Raw genomic sequence first — 15,734 nt, 5'->3', positions numbered from 1 at the left:
CACACACTGTCCAGGAGTTGGCGGATTCTTAGTCCAGGTCTGGGGGGTGATCCCTCAGGAGACCATCCACCGTCTCATCAGGAGCATGTCCAGGCGTTGTAGGGAGGTCATACAGGAACGTGGAGGCCACACACAATACTGATCCTCATTTTGACTTGTTTTAAGGACATAACATCAAAGTTGGATCAGCCTGTAGTGTGTTTTTCCACTTTGATTTTGTGTGTGACTCCAAATCCAGGCCTCCATTGGTTAATAAATTTGATTTCCATTGATGATTTTTGTGTGATTTTGTTTTCAGCACATTCAACTTTGTACAGAACAAAGTATCCAATGAGAATATTTCATTCATTCAGATCTAGGATGTGTTATTTGAGTGTTCCCTTTATTTTTTTGAGCAGTGTATATTGAGATAAAATTCCACATGAATAGGTTCTATTAACTAATTAGATGACTTCGAAGGCAATTGGTTTCCATATGTTTTATTTAGGTGTGTCATATTAAAAGGTCAGTCAGTCAGTCATTTTCTACCGCTTATTCCATAGTGGGTCACGGGGGAGCTGGTGCCTATCTCCAGCAGTCTATGGGCGAGAGGCGGGGTACATCCTGGACAGGTTGCCGGTCCACCACAGGGCCATATTAAAAGGTTTTGTGTATAAAATACAAAAAAAAAAATGTATGCATTACACACTTTTTAGATAGTTATCTGTAAAAAAAAAAAATAGAAGTTGGAAGATCCTATATCGCTTCACTTCACTGTTATGCACAACTTTGTGTTGGTCAATCACACAAATTTCTAATAAAATACACTGAACTTTGTGGTGATTGAAACGTTTAATAAGTGACAAAATGTGAAAAGTTCAAGGGATACAAATAATTGTGCAAGGCATTGTATAATTAATGCCATGAAATGTATTGTCATGACATTAGAAACAGAAATAAATTAAGTCTTTCATAAAATCTAGTGTGCTGAGTTGTTGCAATCTTTTTAGTTTATCAAAAACTTTTCCATTTTGTTTGTATAGTTAGTAAAGTCACTAATAGATATTAATAAATATCAAATCAATGATGTGTGTTTTTAAACGTTGGAAGTTACAGTTGGGGTAAATCATTTTTGAGTATTTTAAGGCCAGTTCATCAATACGTTAAAATCCTTTTTTTCAATCTTGTCTGTACCTGAGCACCCCGTCATATAAAAGTAAAACTCAACGTAATGGAGTAGGAACTCAAAAAAGCCGCCTGATTTCATGTAGGCACATTTTAAGTAGCGTACAATGCTTGACAGTATTAGCCAATGAGATGGCAGTACGTCATAAGTCTTAGCCAGTCAGAGAGTCGCTGAGCAGGGGAAGCGCATTGTTCAAAAAACCAAACGTCTTCGGGTAGAACCAGTCAGATGGAGCACTGAAAGGTGAAGACAGGGAACGTGGTTTGCTGTAGGCGCAGACATACCAGACTTAAAGCCAGTGATACACTTTTTATGTAGAAGATAGAGGACATTTAGTGAACTGTTTTTCTAGAATCTAGTCGCTATTTTTTTTTCAACTCTCAAGGCAGACGGACCTTTGCTTTAAAGGTGGGTCATTCATAAATATTAATAAATTATTCAGTCACCTTGGAGATTTAGCTCTGTATGTATGCCATTTTGATTTAATATATTTTAGAAACTTGTTAAACAACCTGAAGAATATATTGTTTGTATTCTTTTTGTTTGTTTTGGTACGGTCGTCAGGGGCGTCTCACTACCCACAAATTTTTGGGAAATGTGAGCGGGGTATTTGTGTTTAATTCATTCAAATGGACGGTTACATTGCACAAATCCGCAGTGTTCTGGACCTATTAATTCCCCTTTCGGATTAATAAAGTATTTTTGAATTGTTCCACATGTTTCATGAAAACCAATGTGAGGTTAGCCATATCTCGAGGCTCACTGGTTAACGTGTTTAAACAGTTCCCAGTGTAATGTTTGTAAACCTACGAGACCAACATGGCCCTTATAATTGTCTCCGATTGCTGACCATTAACATTAGACATGTTATTATAATAGTAATAGTTCTATTTCATCCCCACTCTCCGCCAGAGGCAGTGCTGTAAGCACAGAATGATTATTCTTGCACATGCGCAGGTGGAGTATTTTATGTCAACAAGGTCACGTGTTATCCCAGGTGATACAGGTGTTGCGCTTTAAAGTCACCGATGAGTATTATAACCACGTGACACCGAAAGTGTGCGGCTCCCATGTGTGTATCTGAATACTATTGGGTTTGAAGGCCCTTGTGTATAATCTGCAGCCGTGTTTAGGTTCTGTTATATTATTAGTTCTGTTCAGTCAACATACGTTGTCAGATCGCCATAGGCGTAGCACAGACTGACCACAATTTACCTGTCAGATCAGCCTTACAGAGCTCATGCACCATGAAAATAAAAAACAAAAATATGAAAATAAACTTGGTCACAAATAGCACATTTATTGTAAATGAACAGCCTTTACAACAATAATGTTAAGATAAAGCACAGAGTATACATTATATAAAAACTATATATGTATTATACATTACCACCTTTTAAAACTATGGTTAAAAAAAACGAATTGACATTTTGTGCATTTGAAGACTCAACGAAGTGCCTATAGGGGTCCATCTTGGACAGATGTCACATTGGAGTGGAAAGAAACAAAAACATTAATAAGGACAAATGTGTAATGTTGTAGAAGTATCAAATGCTATAATTGTGTTTTTACCACATCAGTAAGGCTTGGTTCGGCATCATATTGCAACATGTTGCAGGTGAAACAGTCCTCCACGTTCTCTGGAATAAAAAAAAAAAAAGAAAGTTCAATTAAGCATTCATAATCTTCATTACTTTTCTAAATATTGAACAGGAATGAAAGGCTATTCCATCCCTATCTATGTTGTCCTACATAGCTACCTTCATGAAGTAACGGCACGTGCATTTGTCTTTCTGCAGAAAAATGACTCAAAGTATATGGTAAAACTGCAAACCATGCATATGCTCTGCAAATCATGAAGCTTTACAGTTATCTGTACAAAAAAATTATATATATATATATTCCTAAACATATGTTCTCGCTGTTTTTCTTTTTGTCTGCATGCTGAACTGACGCATCACATTCAAATGGGAGAATTATTCTTTGTTGAGCATGTGTGTGCATTCGTATTAACACAATGTGTGCTACTCGGATTTGTATGCTGAGATGATGGAACACTGGCATCAACAAGCAGCTTCCAGACCTGGCTTGTGTGGAACCACTAGTGGCGTGTCCACTAGACCTGGTTCATCGGCCCAATTTGACTCTTTCAGTTGCTGGAGCAAGAGAATGCTGGGAACTCCCTGTAGCCGAGCCTGTTTGGTTTGTCTCCGGCTTGAGGAAGGGCATGGTCGAGGATCTTACAGTAGCAGCCTGCCCCGACTGCTGGGCTCTGCAGGCAATAAAATGTTCTTGGAGTCCCAAGAAAGAGGTCCAAGAGGAGCTTCGATGGTCTGTCTGTGAAGGTGGACCATCTCACCTCAGAGTGTGCCCATATGAAGGCACTCTTTCAGATCCTCCGGAAAGCAGATGGCCGCATTTTGGCCAGGGATCCTGAATCAGGGTGGGCCACGTGTTCAGGGACCTCTGCTTTTGGGGAAGATGCAATTTTCCTGGCAGTATCTGTGACTTATTTCCAGGAACAATTTGATACTAGCTTGCGTGTGTCATACAAGTGTGGGGCTCGACTGGGAGGAATACTGCAATTGCTCTTTTGTCGAGAGATTGGCACCTATTGTCTACTCTGGTCCAGGCGTGTCGTTAGGTCTGGCTGGCACAGTCCCCCACCGATGGAAGGCTGTAGAAGGACACTGACCCCTTCAGCTCCAAGGTGTTTGTATCTTTCCCTCTCTGCTGTGGAGACCATGTTCCCCGTGCAATCTGTCATTACCATAACGGCCCACACTGTGGTGGATGCATCGGTGTAAAATACCTCTCTCTGAGACATCAGAGAGCCTAGAGGGGACCCTTTTCATCATTTATGCCTTGTCTTTTCAGTGGGTCAAGGATACCCTGGATGAGGGGAAACCTGTTACTTTAGTCAGTACATCATATATTAACACATATTTGTCTCTTAAAGCAAATGATAGAGACAAGCTATTTAATGTCATTAGGAGTTTGACTGTTTTATTTTGCATATTTCAGAACGCTGACAAGGATTAGTCTGGCAACTTTGGTCTTTGGAATAAAAAGCTAGTTTTGCCCTTTTTGTCATCTCTCACTTTGCATCACGAGGAACCATATTATGTGCTCATTGTTTTTACAGTAAGATGGTGCCTGATTAGAACATATTCTCTCTCTAAATCTGCTTTAATACCTAAAATGAATTAAGTGTTTTTAACATTAGTCGTCAAACAAAATAAAAAATTATTATTTCAGATGAGCTTCTATTTGCACATCACTGTAATTCCAAACAAACTCATGATGATTTTCTGTCACAGGAAAGCATGGCGCTGTCATTGTCCCCATATGGGTGCCGCTCTGATGAGGAGGAGGATATGGCTGTGTTTGAGTCCACAGCAGCAGAGCACGGAGGCATGGCCAGACCACGTCTACCTGAGATCTCTGTTATTTCCCCGGGACTCGAAGCCAGGCTGACTTTTTTGCAGCCGGTGAGACTCCAACAAAAGCATGTTGCTGTTTTTTCTTCTATTAGTCACAATGTTGCTGGTCTGTCCTTAAGCTGTACCAATTTCCCCAATAATGTTAAAGCAAACCTTTATTTTAACCTTTATCTATTTTACCTTTATCTAAACGTTGTCCTGGTGGCAAACAAAGATAAAGCATCAAATCGGTGAATCATATTTATTTTTCCGTTTAGAAAGTTGCTGTGAAACCTGGTGGGGGAGAACCTGGGGGGACCTCAGAAAGGGTGAAAGTTTTTTTGCGCATTCGCCCGCTTACTGACTCAGAAAGAGGAGAGGAGCAGGTAGGAAAGTCTAGTGTTTGTAACTGTTAGCATTTGAGTTTTGGTTTTTCATAAATGCACATTTAGTACTTATGAATCACCTATTATAGTAGTAATTTTTTTTACTTTTCTTCTAGGGCTGTGTGGCTATCCAGGATGAAGAGACGTTGCTGCTCAAAGCTCCGAATGAGTCTCAGAACATGAGGACAGCAGAGAGAGGCATCACCCAGAGCATTCACAAGTTCAGTTTCTCAAAGGTAGGAGAGACAGGTTTGCCTGCTTTTCTTAAGCAAACTGTGAGAGAGTGAAACCAGGTGGACTGGTTTGGACAATGAGGTTGGACACAGTGCTCTTTTGACCTGAGATCTAGGTCTGGGTCAGTAATGCACCAAAAAGAATAAGAAAATCATCATAATTTAAAAAGAGGGTGATCTAAATGTTTTTCTATCTACTTCCTTTCATAGATATTTGGTCCAGAAACGACTCAGCAACAGTTCTATGAGGGCACAATGAAGAAGATGGTGACTGATGTCCTCAAGGGAGAAAATAGGCTCCTCTACACTTACGGCGTCACCAACTCTGGGAAGACTTACACCATTCAAGGTACATTTGTTCACTTATGTAGATGTGTTGTGTTGGCTGATCATATAACTAATCAGTTAAACATTAAAACTGAAACTTTTCTCTTCAGGCAGTGGTCGAGAGACAGGCCTGTTGCCGAGGGCTTTGGTGTCTCTGTTCAGGAAGGTACAGGGTCGTCTCTATGGTGCTATGGACCTGAAGCCAGTTATGTCTCAGGATGTGAGACAGCTTGACACCGGTGAAATCGAGGCGGAGGAAATCCGGAGAAACTCCCTCCTCAAGGAGGTAACAGACATTTTCACCACACGAAGAACAGTTGTTGGCACTCCTGGTGAAATGTCCTAAAAGCTTAAGGAAATGTGTCTTTTATTTGTTGTACGCTATAAATGTTGGTATGTTTTCTGTGTAAACGTTTTTACATCCTGTAACCATCCTGCTTACTGTGTGTTGGAGGAAGACGTGGGTCCTTGTCCTGCCTCGTCACCGTTTCAGTCGTTTAGTATTACTGTTCTTACTGTAGACATGGGCAGATTCAGCAGAAGAGCTGTTTTCTTGAAGGCATTACTAAACTTATGAAAATAAACATATAAGGGCTGCACCTAACGATTATTTTTGCCAATCAATTAATAAGTTGACAATTTTTTTGATTAACTGATTAAAAGTTGGATAGCAAAAGGTGCTTAGTAGGAGATTTTTTGCTAAATTTGAACCAGGTGAAGCTAAAGCTAAGCCACTTGAGGATTTCTGGATAGAGCATATTTATAGATAAAACGTTTTTCATCTTAAATGTAAAATGTGTATATATATTTTTGTACAGTTTTGGCCTAATTACAGCTTTGAGTGGGTTCTTTCAGCAAATGGCAAATCCTTTTAGAGTTTATACTCTAGTTAACTATTACTCCATTGCAAAATTAGTTGACAATTATTTCAATAATCAATTAATCACAGTTAATCTGATTAATTGTTTCAGCCCTAAAACAAACATCTGGCTTACTTGAATTGCATGTTTTCATGTCTTTCCCATTTTGAAGAAAACCCCTGATTAGAACTTCCAAGGTGCTCTAAGCAATTTAAAAATGTTAAGTCTAAATAAAAAGATGCTATAGTTTCCTTTTTTAGGAAGCCTTTGGCACTGGTAAATTTTGAAAAAAACAACTACTTGTTAACTCTTTTACGACTGTACTATAATTAAATGCTAAAGTTCCATTATCCGACTTCAATGAGGTTAATATACTTAGTTTTTTTACACATCTTTATGAGGCAAGCCAGTGTATGTAGGGTGCACTGAATTTGTGGCATAGTTTAGACTCACAGCTCTTTTAAATGAAAAGGTTTGGCAGATATGAACTCATAAACCACTCTGTGTTACAGGATGAAAATCAAACCTCTCGTCGAGCTGGTACCACCACAGTCTGGGACAGTGGCATTGGAGGGCTTTCCTCCACCACACACACTGCCACTCAGCTTGAAGGTGAGAAATAAAGATACCTTAGTTGTGTTTTCTTTTGAACTTTTGTAGATTTTTTATTTATTTTTTTATCAAGTGCAATGCATATTAAGTAAAAAAGCAGTTTCTACATTAAATAAAACTGTCAGCTATGTTTTTTTTAATCTGCAAAATCAGCTGTTCTAATGCACCAAAAAGGCTCATTAATTCATGCTTCTCCTCCATCTACAGACACTGACAGCGTGTGCCTGGATCCCGACAGCCTTTCGCTCAGCGGAGGCAGCGACCTGGAGGAAGGGGTGCAGTTTTCCATCTGGGTCTCCTTCTATGAGATCTACAACGAGTTCCTGTATGACCTGCTGGATGCTTCGCCCTCCCAGCAACCCCGAAAAAGAGTTACTCTGCGGCTCAGTGATGACAAGCAGGGCAATCCCTATGTCAAAGGTCATTCTGATTTATTCGCCATAATATTACTTATATTTAAAGTATTTAAAGTAAATATTTAAATATGTGTTAGACTTTAGGCCTTCCCCAAGCTTGTTCTGTGATTTACCTCCAATATTTCTGTTTAAATGAGGTAATTTTTTTCTCCTCTGTTGTCGCATCAGATCTCACTTGGATCCAGATCCGCAGTGCTGAGGAAGCTTGGAGAATCCTGAAGGCTGGGCACCGTAACCAAAGCTTCGCCAGCACTCATCTAAACCAAAACTCCAGCAGGAGGTTGGACTACGTTACACTTTTCTCTCAAGTTTTCTTTTGACATGTTTCCACAATTTAATTTAAATTTCACTTGATGCTTTTTTTGTTTCTTATCAAAACTTGATCCCTTATTTAGCCACAGCATCTTCTCCATCCGTGTCCTTCATGTTCACGCAGAAGCCACTTCAGGCCAGGCTATGCACATTAGCGAGTACGTATTAACCTAATTTTTGAAACTGGCTTGCTTTAGAGTTTTTAAAAGTAGTAAAACCAAGCGTTGTCTCTTTTGTAGACTGACTGTGTGCGATCTGGCCGGGTCTGAGCGCTGTAAAGAGCAGCGTAACGGTGAGAGGATGAAGGAGGCCAACAACATCAACACCTCCCTCCTAACGCTGGGACGCTGCATCGCTGCTTTGAGACACAACCAGAACAACAAGTATGACATTAGTGAGGAAAACAACATATGAGTGCCAAAATGGTCAAGAGTGTTTTTGACTTTAGTGATGATATAAAATGCGTTAATAGGTCAAGACCCCCTCAGGTGGTGCCCTTCAGGGACAGCAAACTGACCCGCGTCCTGCAGGGCTTCTTCTGCGGCAGAGGAACCTCCTGCATGGTGGTCAACATCAACCCATGCACCTCCATCTATGATGAGACCCTTCAGGCACTAAAATTCTCAGCCATAGCTACACAGGTGATAAAAATCTCTTGTATTTGTAACCATAAACATCCTGAGATAAAAGTGTGGCTCCACATTCAAAGAGATGAAAGTAAAAAAAAAAATAGATGTAGATTTTCAGCTTTAATAGCCCTGATTTGTGAACAGCATGTAGAAAACTAACAACTTGGATTGTTTACTGATCAGTGAGGGCACCGTGCTAAACTCTTACCAGGACTCACTGACAGTAACACTCTTTGGTGTGGAACTTGTTACCGAGTGAAGACTCGAAGCTGGCTTGTTTCACAATTAGAAGGTGTTTAAAAATGAATCCAGGGGAAGTGCAGACATGTAAGAAGCTCCTTCAAAGCCAACTGCATTTTCAACAATCCGTTGACCTCTGCACTTCATTGCAGCTGTGCAAAGCTATAAAAAATCTTTTTCATGAATGTTCATATATCTTTTTTTACTTCTTAAAGAGAAATCTGAATTTGGTCAAATTGGTTTCATTTCAGCTTGTCCACGGCCCGTCCACAAAGACCAGAGTGGCCTACATTCTGTCCCTGCTCCGAGAGCCAGCAGCGAACAACGCTGAAGGCTCCCTGATAGAGGAGGAGGAGGATGAAAGTGATGTCGAAGATGGAGATATCACCTTGTTGAATACAGAGGTAATGTCCTTCCTCTTTTTTACTCTTTTGGATCGAAAAACAAATTAGATTTCTGGGAAAAATATTGCCAACTAAAGAATAGAGCATAAAGTGCCACAAAGTAACAAATATATCATTAACAATTATTTATTATCTCCATTATTGTTTGAATGTGTGAAGAAATGAATAATTGGTTAAACTGTATTTTACACCATATATGTTGACCAGAGCAGTGTTAGCTCTGCCCCCTGAAGGGGGTTAGACTGACAAATGAAATAAATCCATAAACTTCAACAGGGCTTGACCATAACATTTTTATTTTTATTTTTTTTTTATCAAAGACTGGTTGTTTTACAACAAAGCTTAATCCAGGTTTTACAATAAGAAAAATGTCTTTATTAATTATATATTTGTTTATTTTTTATTATTAAGTCTAGATTTTTTATTTATTATACATTTAAGGATATGTTTAATTTGGGCAGTTCTGGGAATCCATAAACAAATTAAAATGGTATAATGTGAAAGAGACCCTCACAGACCCTAATCTACCAGTCATCTGTGTGTTATTAAGTCTCTACTGCAGGCCATCGATGTCCTGAAGAGAGAAGTGTGGCGCCAGCGGGAAGAAAAAGAAGTCCTCGAGGCAAATGTGAGAGAGCAGGTCGTCTCGGAAATGATGGAAGTCATCAAAGGAATGCAAGAGGGATTCACGTATGTATGCTTGGTCTATGTAAGAGTTTTTGTTTGAGTTTTAAAATTCCAACAAGTCCATCGTTTTACCTTTTTCTGAACAGATGGGGAACATCTGTTCAGAAAGCTTCTGCTTTGACACACATGCGCTATAGAAACCCTTGAAATATAAGCGATTATTTACCTACACTGTCTTGTAATGTTTAATATGATCATCTTTACCATTTTACTTGAATGAGTATAGAACGTTGCTTAAGTTACTAGACTTTCCAATTTTGGAGTTTATATTCCATTGTCTGTCTAAAAAAAATTTATGTAAAACAATTGGCTTTTTAGATTTATTTTATGTGCAAGTGCCATCCTTTCACACTTTAGCTTCCCGTTCAAACCTTTGTTGTTTTTGAGTCATTGATAGAACCCCCAGATAAATATGCACTCATTAAAAGGACCTTTTGACAACTTTTTGTCCTTTTGCTCCTCTTAGATTAGGGTTTTGAACTGGCCCTGCACTGTCTACTTCACATGCATAAAAAAACAAAAAATTAACATTAAAATTTCTTTATGAAGGCATCCCAAACACACAAACCGTCTTTAATAATGATTTGAACCCAGATTTCACAAATCTGTTAAAGATTTTGAGAGATTCTGAGTTTGTATTGTTTTTTAATGGATGAATAAGCCCAACATGTTAAATGTTTTTGTACTAAAATGTATAGCTAAAGGTATAAAAACTGATTTGGAGTCTGGAAAATGAATTAACTTTTAAGTGGAAAATTCAAAGGATCCTACCTTTTGATACAATTAAACTTTCCACTACTAATGTAGTACAGTAGAACTAAAATGATCAGAATTTACATTAAAGAGTAACATTAGGATAGAAAATGCTGAACTGGAATGTGATGGACATAGACGATGAGTTGTGGCGTCTTCATGTCTGACAGTGAGACCTTGGAGGCCGAGAGGGCTCTGATTGAAGAGAGGTATGAGGACAAAATAAGTAACCTGCAGAAACATCTCAAGAAGTTCTACAACCAGGAGCTGAAGGTAAGAGGTGCTTTGCTATATTTTCAGGAAGTTTAGAGTGTCAAGGTAAAGTTTTCATAGGCCCGGACGTTTTTCACCACAAACAAAATGTATTTTATGTGATAAATGAAGTCAAAGCCAGGCACGATTGTGCAGTGGAAGCACAATGATGCGTGGTTTTTAAAATCATTTTTATTAATAAAAATGTTTGGTGAATTTGTCTTCCCTGCCTGCCCGAGTCAATACTTTGTAGAACCACATTTCACTGCAATTGCACATGCAGCTCCTTTGGGGTACGTCTCTGCCAGCTTTGCCCATCTAGAAGGTGACATTTTTGCCAATCATGTGTGTGAAGAGCAATTTTAAAATCTTGCCACAGATTCTCCATTGGATTTTGGTCTGGATCTTTTTAATGTTTTGGTGTAACCCATTCCATTGTAGGTCTGGCTCTGGATGGTGTGTTTTGGGTCAAGTGTTATATGGATTTATTTCCCCTGTAGGTCAAATTGTTTTCGGTCTCAGTTTCTTCCGCATGTTAACACTGTCCTTTGAATGGCTTGTGGAAAACTTTAACCTCGTTTCTTATTGTTTTCCTTTTGCCAATACTCCATGAAGGTCAAAATTGAGGAATTCATAACTAATAGTTTCACAATATATTGAGCTGCATTATATATTGAATCACAGTTGTCATCGTATTATTTGGTGTGGGCAATATTACAATTGCAAATGGCTGTTTAAACACAATATTTGGTTGACTATTACATTTCAAGTGTCAGGCATTCATGTTCTACATATCAATAATATATTTGACAAGTAGTATGGACTTGAACTGTTCTTATTTTCCACACCTGATCTACAGACCCATTATTGAAATCAGAATATTATTGAAAAGTCCATTTATTTCAGCAACTCCATCAATAAGTAAAACTCATTTTATAGATTATTTACACACTGACAGATTTTTTTAAGCTTTTATTTCTGTTAATATTGTTGACTTTTCCGCTTACAACTAATAAAAATACATTTTAAAATTAGAATATTACATCAGATCAATAAAAAATATATATATTTTAATACAGAAATGTGGGCTTAAAGAAAGTATGTTTAATACCTGCTTAAAGGTTATTTTTAAAACGTACTTTTAATTTGTCAAACGAACCTCATTGGAAGTTGTATTCCAATTTATTGAATATGAGTATTTATCTTGAATTCCGACTATACTAAAGCACTCAGAGAGAGGTGGGTAAAAAAAACAAAACAAAAACGTGTAAGAATAATGTGGGTTAGCGGTAATCAATATCGTCTTCACTATTTTTAGCAATAGCTGCTTTTCAGATCAATGTTCCCCTCAGTTCGGTATCAGTTTGGGTGGACGGCCATGTCTGGGTAGGTTTGTGTCGTACACGCCAGCTTCGAATAATTGATCAAACTGCTCTTTGAAGTGTTTAAAGCAGGACTAGCTTGTAAAACAATTACCAAGGTTTTAACTTCTCCCTGACCTCTCTGCTGTGCTTCTTGGTCTTCGTGATGTTCACTAATGTTCTCTAACAAATCTCTGAGGTGAGGATTTGTACTGAGATTAAATTGGCTCCATTTACTAATTAGGTAACTTCTGAAGGCAGTTGGTTGGACTGGTTTTGGGGTTTCACGGTAAAGAATAAATAGGCACCATACACTTTTCAGATCATTAAGAAAAATTAAAACCATGTATTCTTTGTCTTCCACTTCACAAATACTACTACTTTTAATATAACTTTTTATCTATCACATAAAATCCCAATAAAATACATTGGGGTTTGTGGTTGTGATGTATGTAGCACAGGATCATTCAAATGTTTGAAAAGTGCCGACCGCGGTGTGTTTCATAGGAGCGTGATCAGGAGATTGAAGCTTTGGCTGCTGCCCTTGAAGAAAAGAGGAAGGAAGATGGCCAGCCCACAACGGCACCACTTGTAGAGTCGGAGGGGCCTCGGCGTTCTCACCGTATCTCGTCCCAGACAGAACTGAACAGGCTGCAGGCTGAACTTGACCAGTCTCGCGCTGAGCTTCTCACCAAGACCCAAGGTACAGTCTGACGGCAACAATGCTCCATTTATGTGTTGATGTTAGGTTGTTGTTAGCAGCCATTGAGGGCGTTGCTCTGTTTGCCTGTGCAGAGCTGGTAAACCTGAGGATGAAGCTAGAAGTGCCGGGTTCAGCTGGCGTCCTCACCACCGCAGCTGATCGCAAGCTGCAGGAGGGTCAGCGGGTCAGTTACAGCTACATCACTACAAAAGCACTTTTTCTTTTTGCTACTTCTGTTCCCTTTAACCCCTAACAGAGACTAGGCATATATTTCCTCAACAGAACCTGCGCCAGCTTCGACTGGATCTGCAGAAGCTGGGAGTGGATCTGCAGTCTGGTGAAAGAGCTTGTTGCCGCAATACTGGAGGGAATAAACTGCGCCACACACTTACCGCTGCAGATGAGACACTCGCCAAACAGGTAAAACCATGTAGAGTGTAAAAGAATTGATTTATAAAATAAGTCAACCACTTAATAGTTTAAGTACAGGTGCATCTAAATAACTAAGAATATAATAGAAAAGTTACCTTATTTTGGTGAAATTTGTAAATTATTAAGATGTATTACACACACAGTAACACATTTCAAGCATTTATTTCAATTCATTTAGAGGTTTGTGGCTTACAGCTGATAAAAACACAAAAAGTTCCTGTAAAGTAGAATCTTGCATAAGACCAATAAATACTTTAATTAAAGCAGTGTTGGCCTACTGAAAAGTTAGCTGCTCTAACTGTGGACCTGATAAACTCAGTGAACCGACACCAGCAGATGAGGTAAAATCCTCACAGTGGAAGTTTCATGCATGATCTCCAGCAACATGGATTCTGTGAATCCATTCTTCCTCTGGACTAAGATTTCCGAATGAAATGCAACATTTACTTTAATTTGAAGAAAGGACTTTGGACCACTGAGACACAGTCCAGTCCTTTTTTTTTCCTCAGCCTAGTTAAAACATTTCTAAGCATATCTCTGGTTTCAGGAGTGACTGAAAACAAGGAAAGCGACAGTTGAAGTCCATGACCTGGATTCAGCTTGTGTGTCTGAAATAGGTTTTGCCTCACAATACTATCTAGACTGTGTGTGAACCTTTTCTTTTTACATTTTGTATCAAACTTCTTCATTCCACTCAACTTTCCATCAGTAGTGCTACAGCACTGCATGAACAGCCAGCTTCTTTAGCGATTACATTTTGTGGTTTCCCAACATCAACTGAAAAACTAAATTCAGCTGTCTTTCTCATAAGTGAATAGGCCCAAACACAAAATTTCTGCATTAAAAACCTTTTTTTCCCCTTAATATTACATACAACCAATTAACATTTTTTAAGAAAAATAGCTTTTATTAGCTGTAAGCCATAATTGTCTTAACTAAACACTTGAAATCTATAATTGTAAAATTATAGTTATATTTTGAGTTAAAACCCTGTAATAAGGTTTTGATGATGATCTGATTTTTTAATATCCACCTGTACAAGCAGTAATAAATGCTTAGTTTGATATGTTTTATATTTTCATTTCTCATATTGAAATACATTTTTTCTCTCCTTCTCCTCACATTCTTGTTGCACAGCCAGCTTTAAAACTGACTTCAGGTTTCTAACATCCTCACCAGGTGATAACTGGGCTGGAGCACGTTGCATTGTACCTCACTCTGTCTCTCTACCTCTAATCATCACCAGTCTCATCCTCCACCTCTCCCTCTGTGATTGCTGTCTAACCCTCTCCACTGACTTCTTCTCAGAGCCAGATCCTGCTGGAGCTTCAGAACGACCTGACGCTGGTCAAAGCAGACTTAAGGCGAAAAGCGGAGACCCTGGCAGGGCGCGCCCAGCTGCCCACTACATTCGCTACACCCACTACTCCAGGCTCTTGCACAAAGAGGGGCTGCGTGGGCACCACGGCGACCAACAGCGAAAACCGGCCGCCACAGAAACGCCCCTTTTTCCATTCTTTGTTCCCGACGCGTACCCCATCGAGTAAATACAACAGTCGTGCAGCCGAAGAAACGAGTCTGACTCCGTACTCACGGATCTTGCGATCTCGCCAGCCCTCCCCACCCCCCAGCCCCATCCCAACCCCACGGAGTATCAGAGGAAAATACTGAGGTTTTAAGGCATCAAGCTTTCTGATATGCAAAAACTAATTGCTGCCTACCTTTATATTTTTATACTGTTTTCTTTTTATATTTACTTTTTGCAGTGCAGTTCACTCACCAGCATCCAAAATATGGTTTTACAATTATTACCAGTTAAATAAATGATTTTAAGATTTTTCTCAGTGGCTATAGGACGGTAAGGTCAGATTTGTGCATGTTTGTAAACTGGCTTTTTGTGATGCCTTGGCTATACATATTTCACCTAACACCACAATAAATTTGTAATGTTTAAACTGTACCTCATTACAATGGGAAAACTCATGCACAGCAAACACAACTAAACTGCTAAAAGTGTTCCCTTGCTGCTTCTATCTATATTTGTCTTCTTGTCAATCTGTTTTAAAATCATTCTAGAAATGATTCTTCTGTCTTGTCCCAGTTGTCTGGGCTTCATGCCAGAAGTTTTCTGTGTTCACTTTAAGTTTGTGGATTTTATGTTCCGTTTCAGATCGTAAGCTGAAGGGAATTTTTGTTTAAAAAATAAAATGCCATACACTGGTACTTTAAATTGGTGTATTTTTTTCCCAGCACTAAATGTACAAAGAAATTAACAGTGCACTGAAAGGAAAAAAAGAAGTCATGACTTTCTAATCTGGGTTGATATCATGTGCCACAAGAATGAAGATGGTCAGTTAGGTTTTGTAAATGCTAGCAGGTGCCTTTTAATTGTACAGCATATAAGAAATGTAAAAAACAAAGGGGGATTGTTGATTTCTATTTATTCTATCTATTTAAAAATAGCACTAGCAAGTTGTGGCCAATAACTTTTATATGTGCAAGTAATGAAAATGTGCTTAAACAATTTTTACATAAAACTG

General features: G+C 38.8%; 1 protein-coding gene across 1 annotated transcript; it reads left to right on the top strand.

The window, feature by feature from the left end:
* Positions 1–1,363: 1,363 nt before the first annotated feature.
* On the top strand, positions 1,364–15,424 carry kif20a (kinesin family member 20A). The gene is made up of 19 exons (XM_047379796.1): positions 1,364–1,573; positions 4,486–4,656; positions 4,866–4,973; positions 5,090–5,209; positions 5,417–5,555; positions 5,644–5,819; positions 6,906–7,005; positions 7,213–7,425; positions 7,590–7,701; positions 7,817–7,891; positions 7,973–8,116; positions 8,206–8,374; positions 8,854–9,006; positions 9,557–9,696; positions 10,617–10,719; positions 12,567–12,762; positions 12,855–12,946; positions 13,045–13,182; positions 14,503–15,424. The coding sequence occupies exons 2-19, from the start codon at positions 4,492–4,494 to the stop codon at positions 14,863–14,865; spliced, it is 2,706 nt and encodes a 901-aa protein (XP_047235752.1). The 5' UTR covers positions 1,364–1,573; positions 4,486–4,491; the 3' UTR covers positions 14,866–15,424.
* The last annotated feature ends 310 nt before the right edge of the window (positions 15,425–15,734 follow it).

Source organism: Girardinichthys multiradiatus, chromosome 11, assembly GCF_021462225.1.
Source record: "Girardinichthys multiradiatus isolate DD_20200921_A chromosome 11, DD_fGirMul_XY1, whole genome shotgun sequence".
Classification (NCBI taxonomy): Eukaryota; Metazoa; Chordata; class Actinopteri; order Cyprinodontiformes; family Goodeidae; genus Girardinichthys; species Girardinichthys multiradiatus.
Note: the sequence above shows the minus strand (reverse complement) of the source record. Positions and strands in the feature narration are given on the sequence as shown.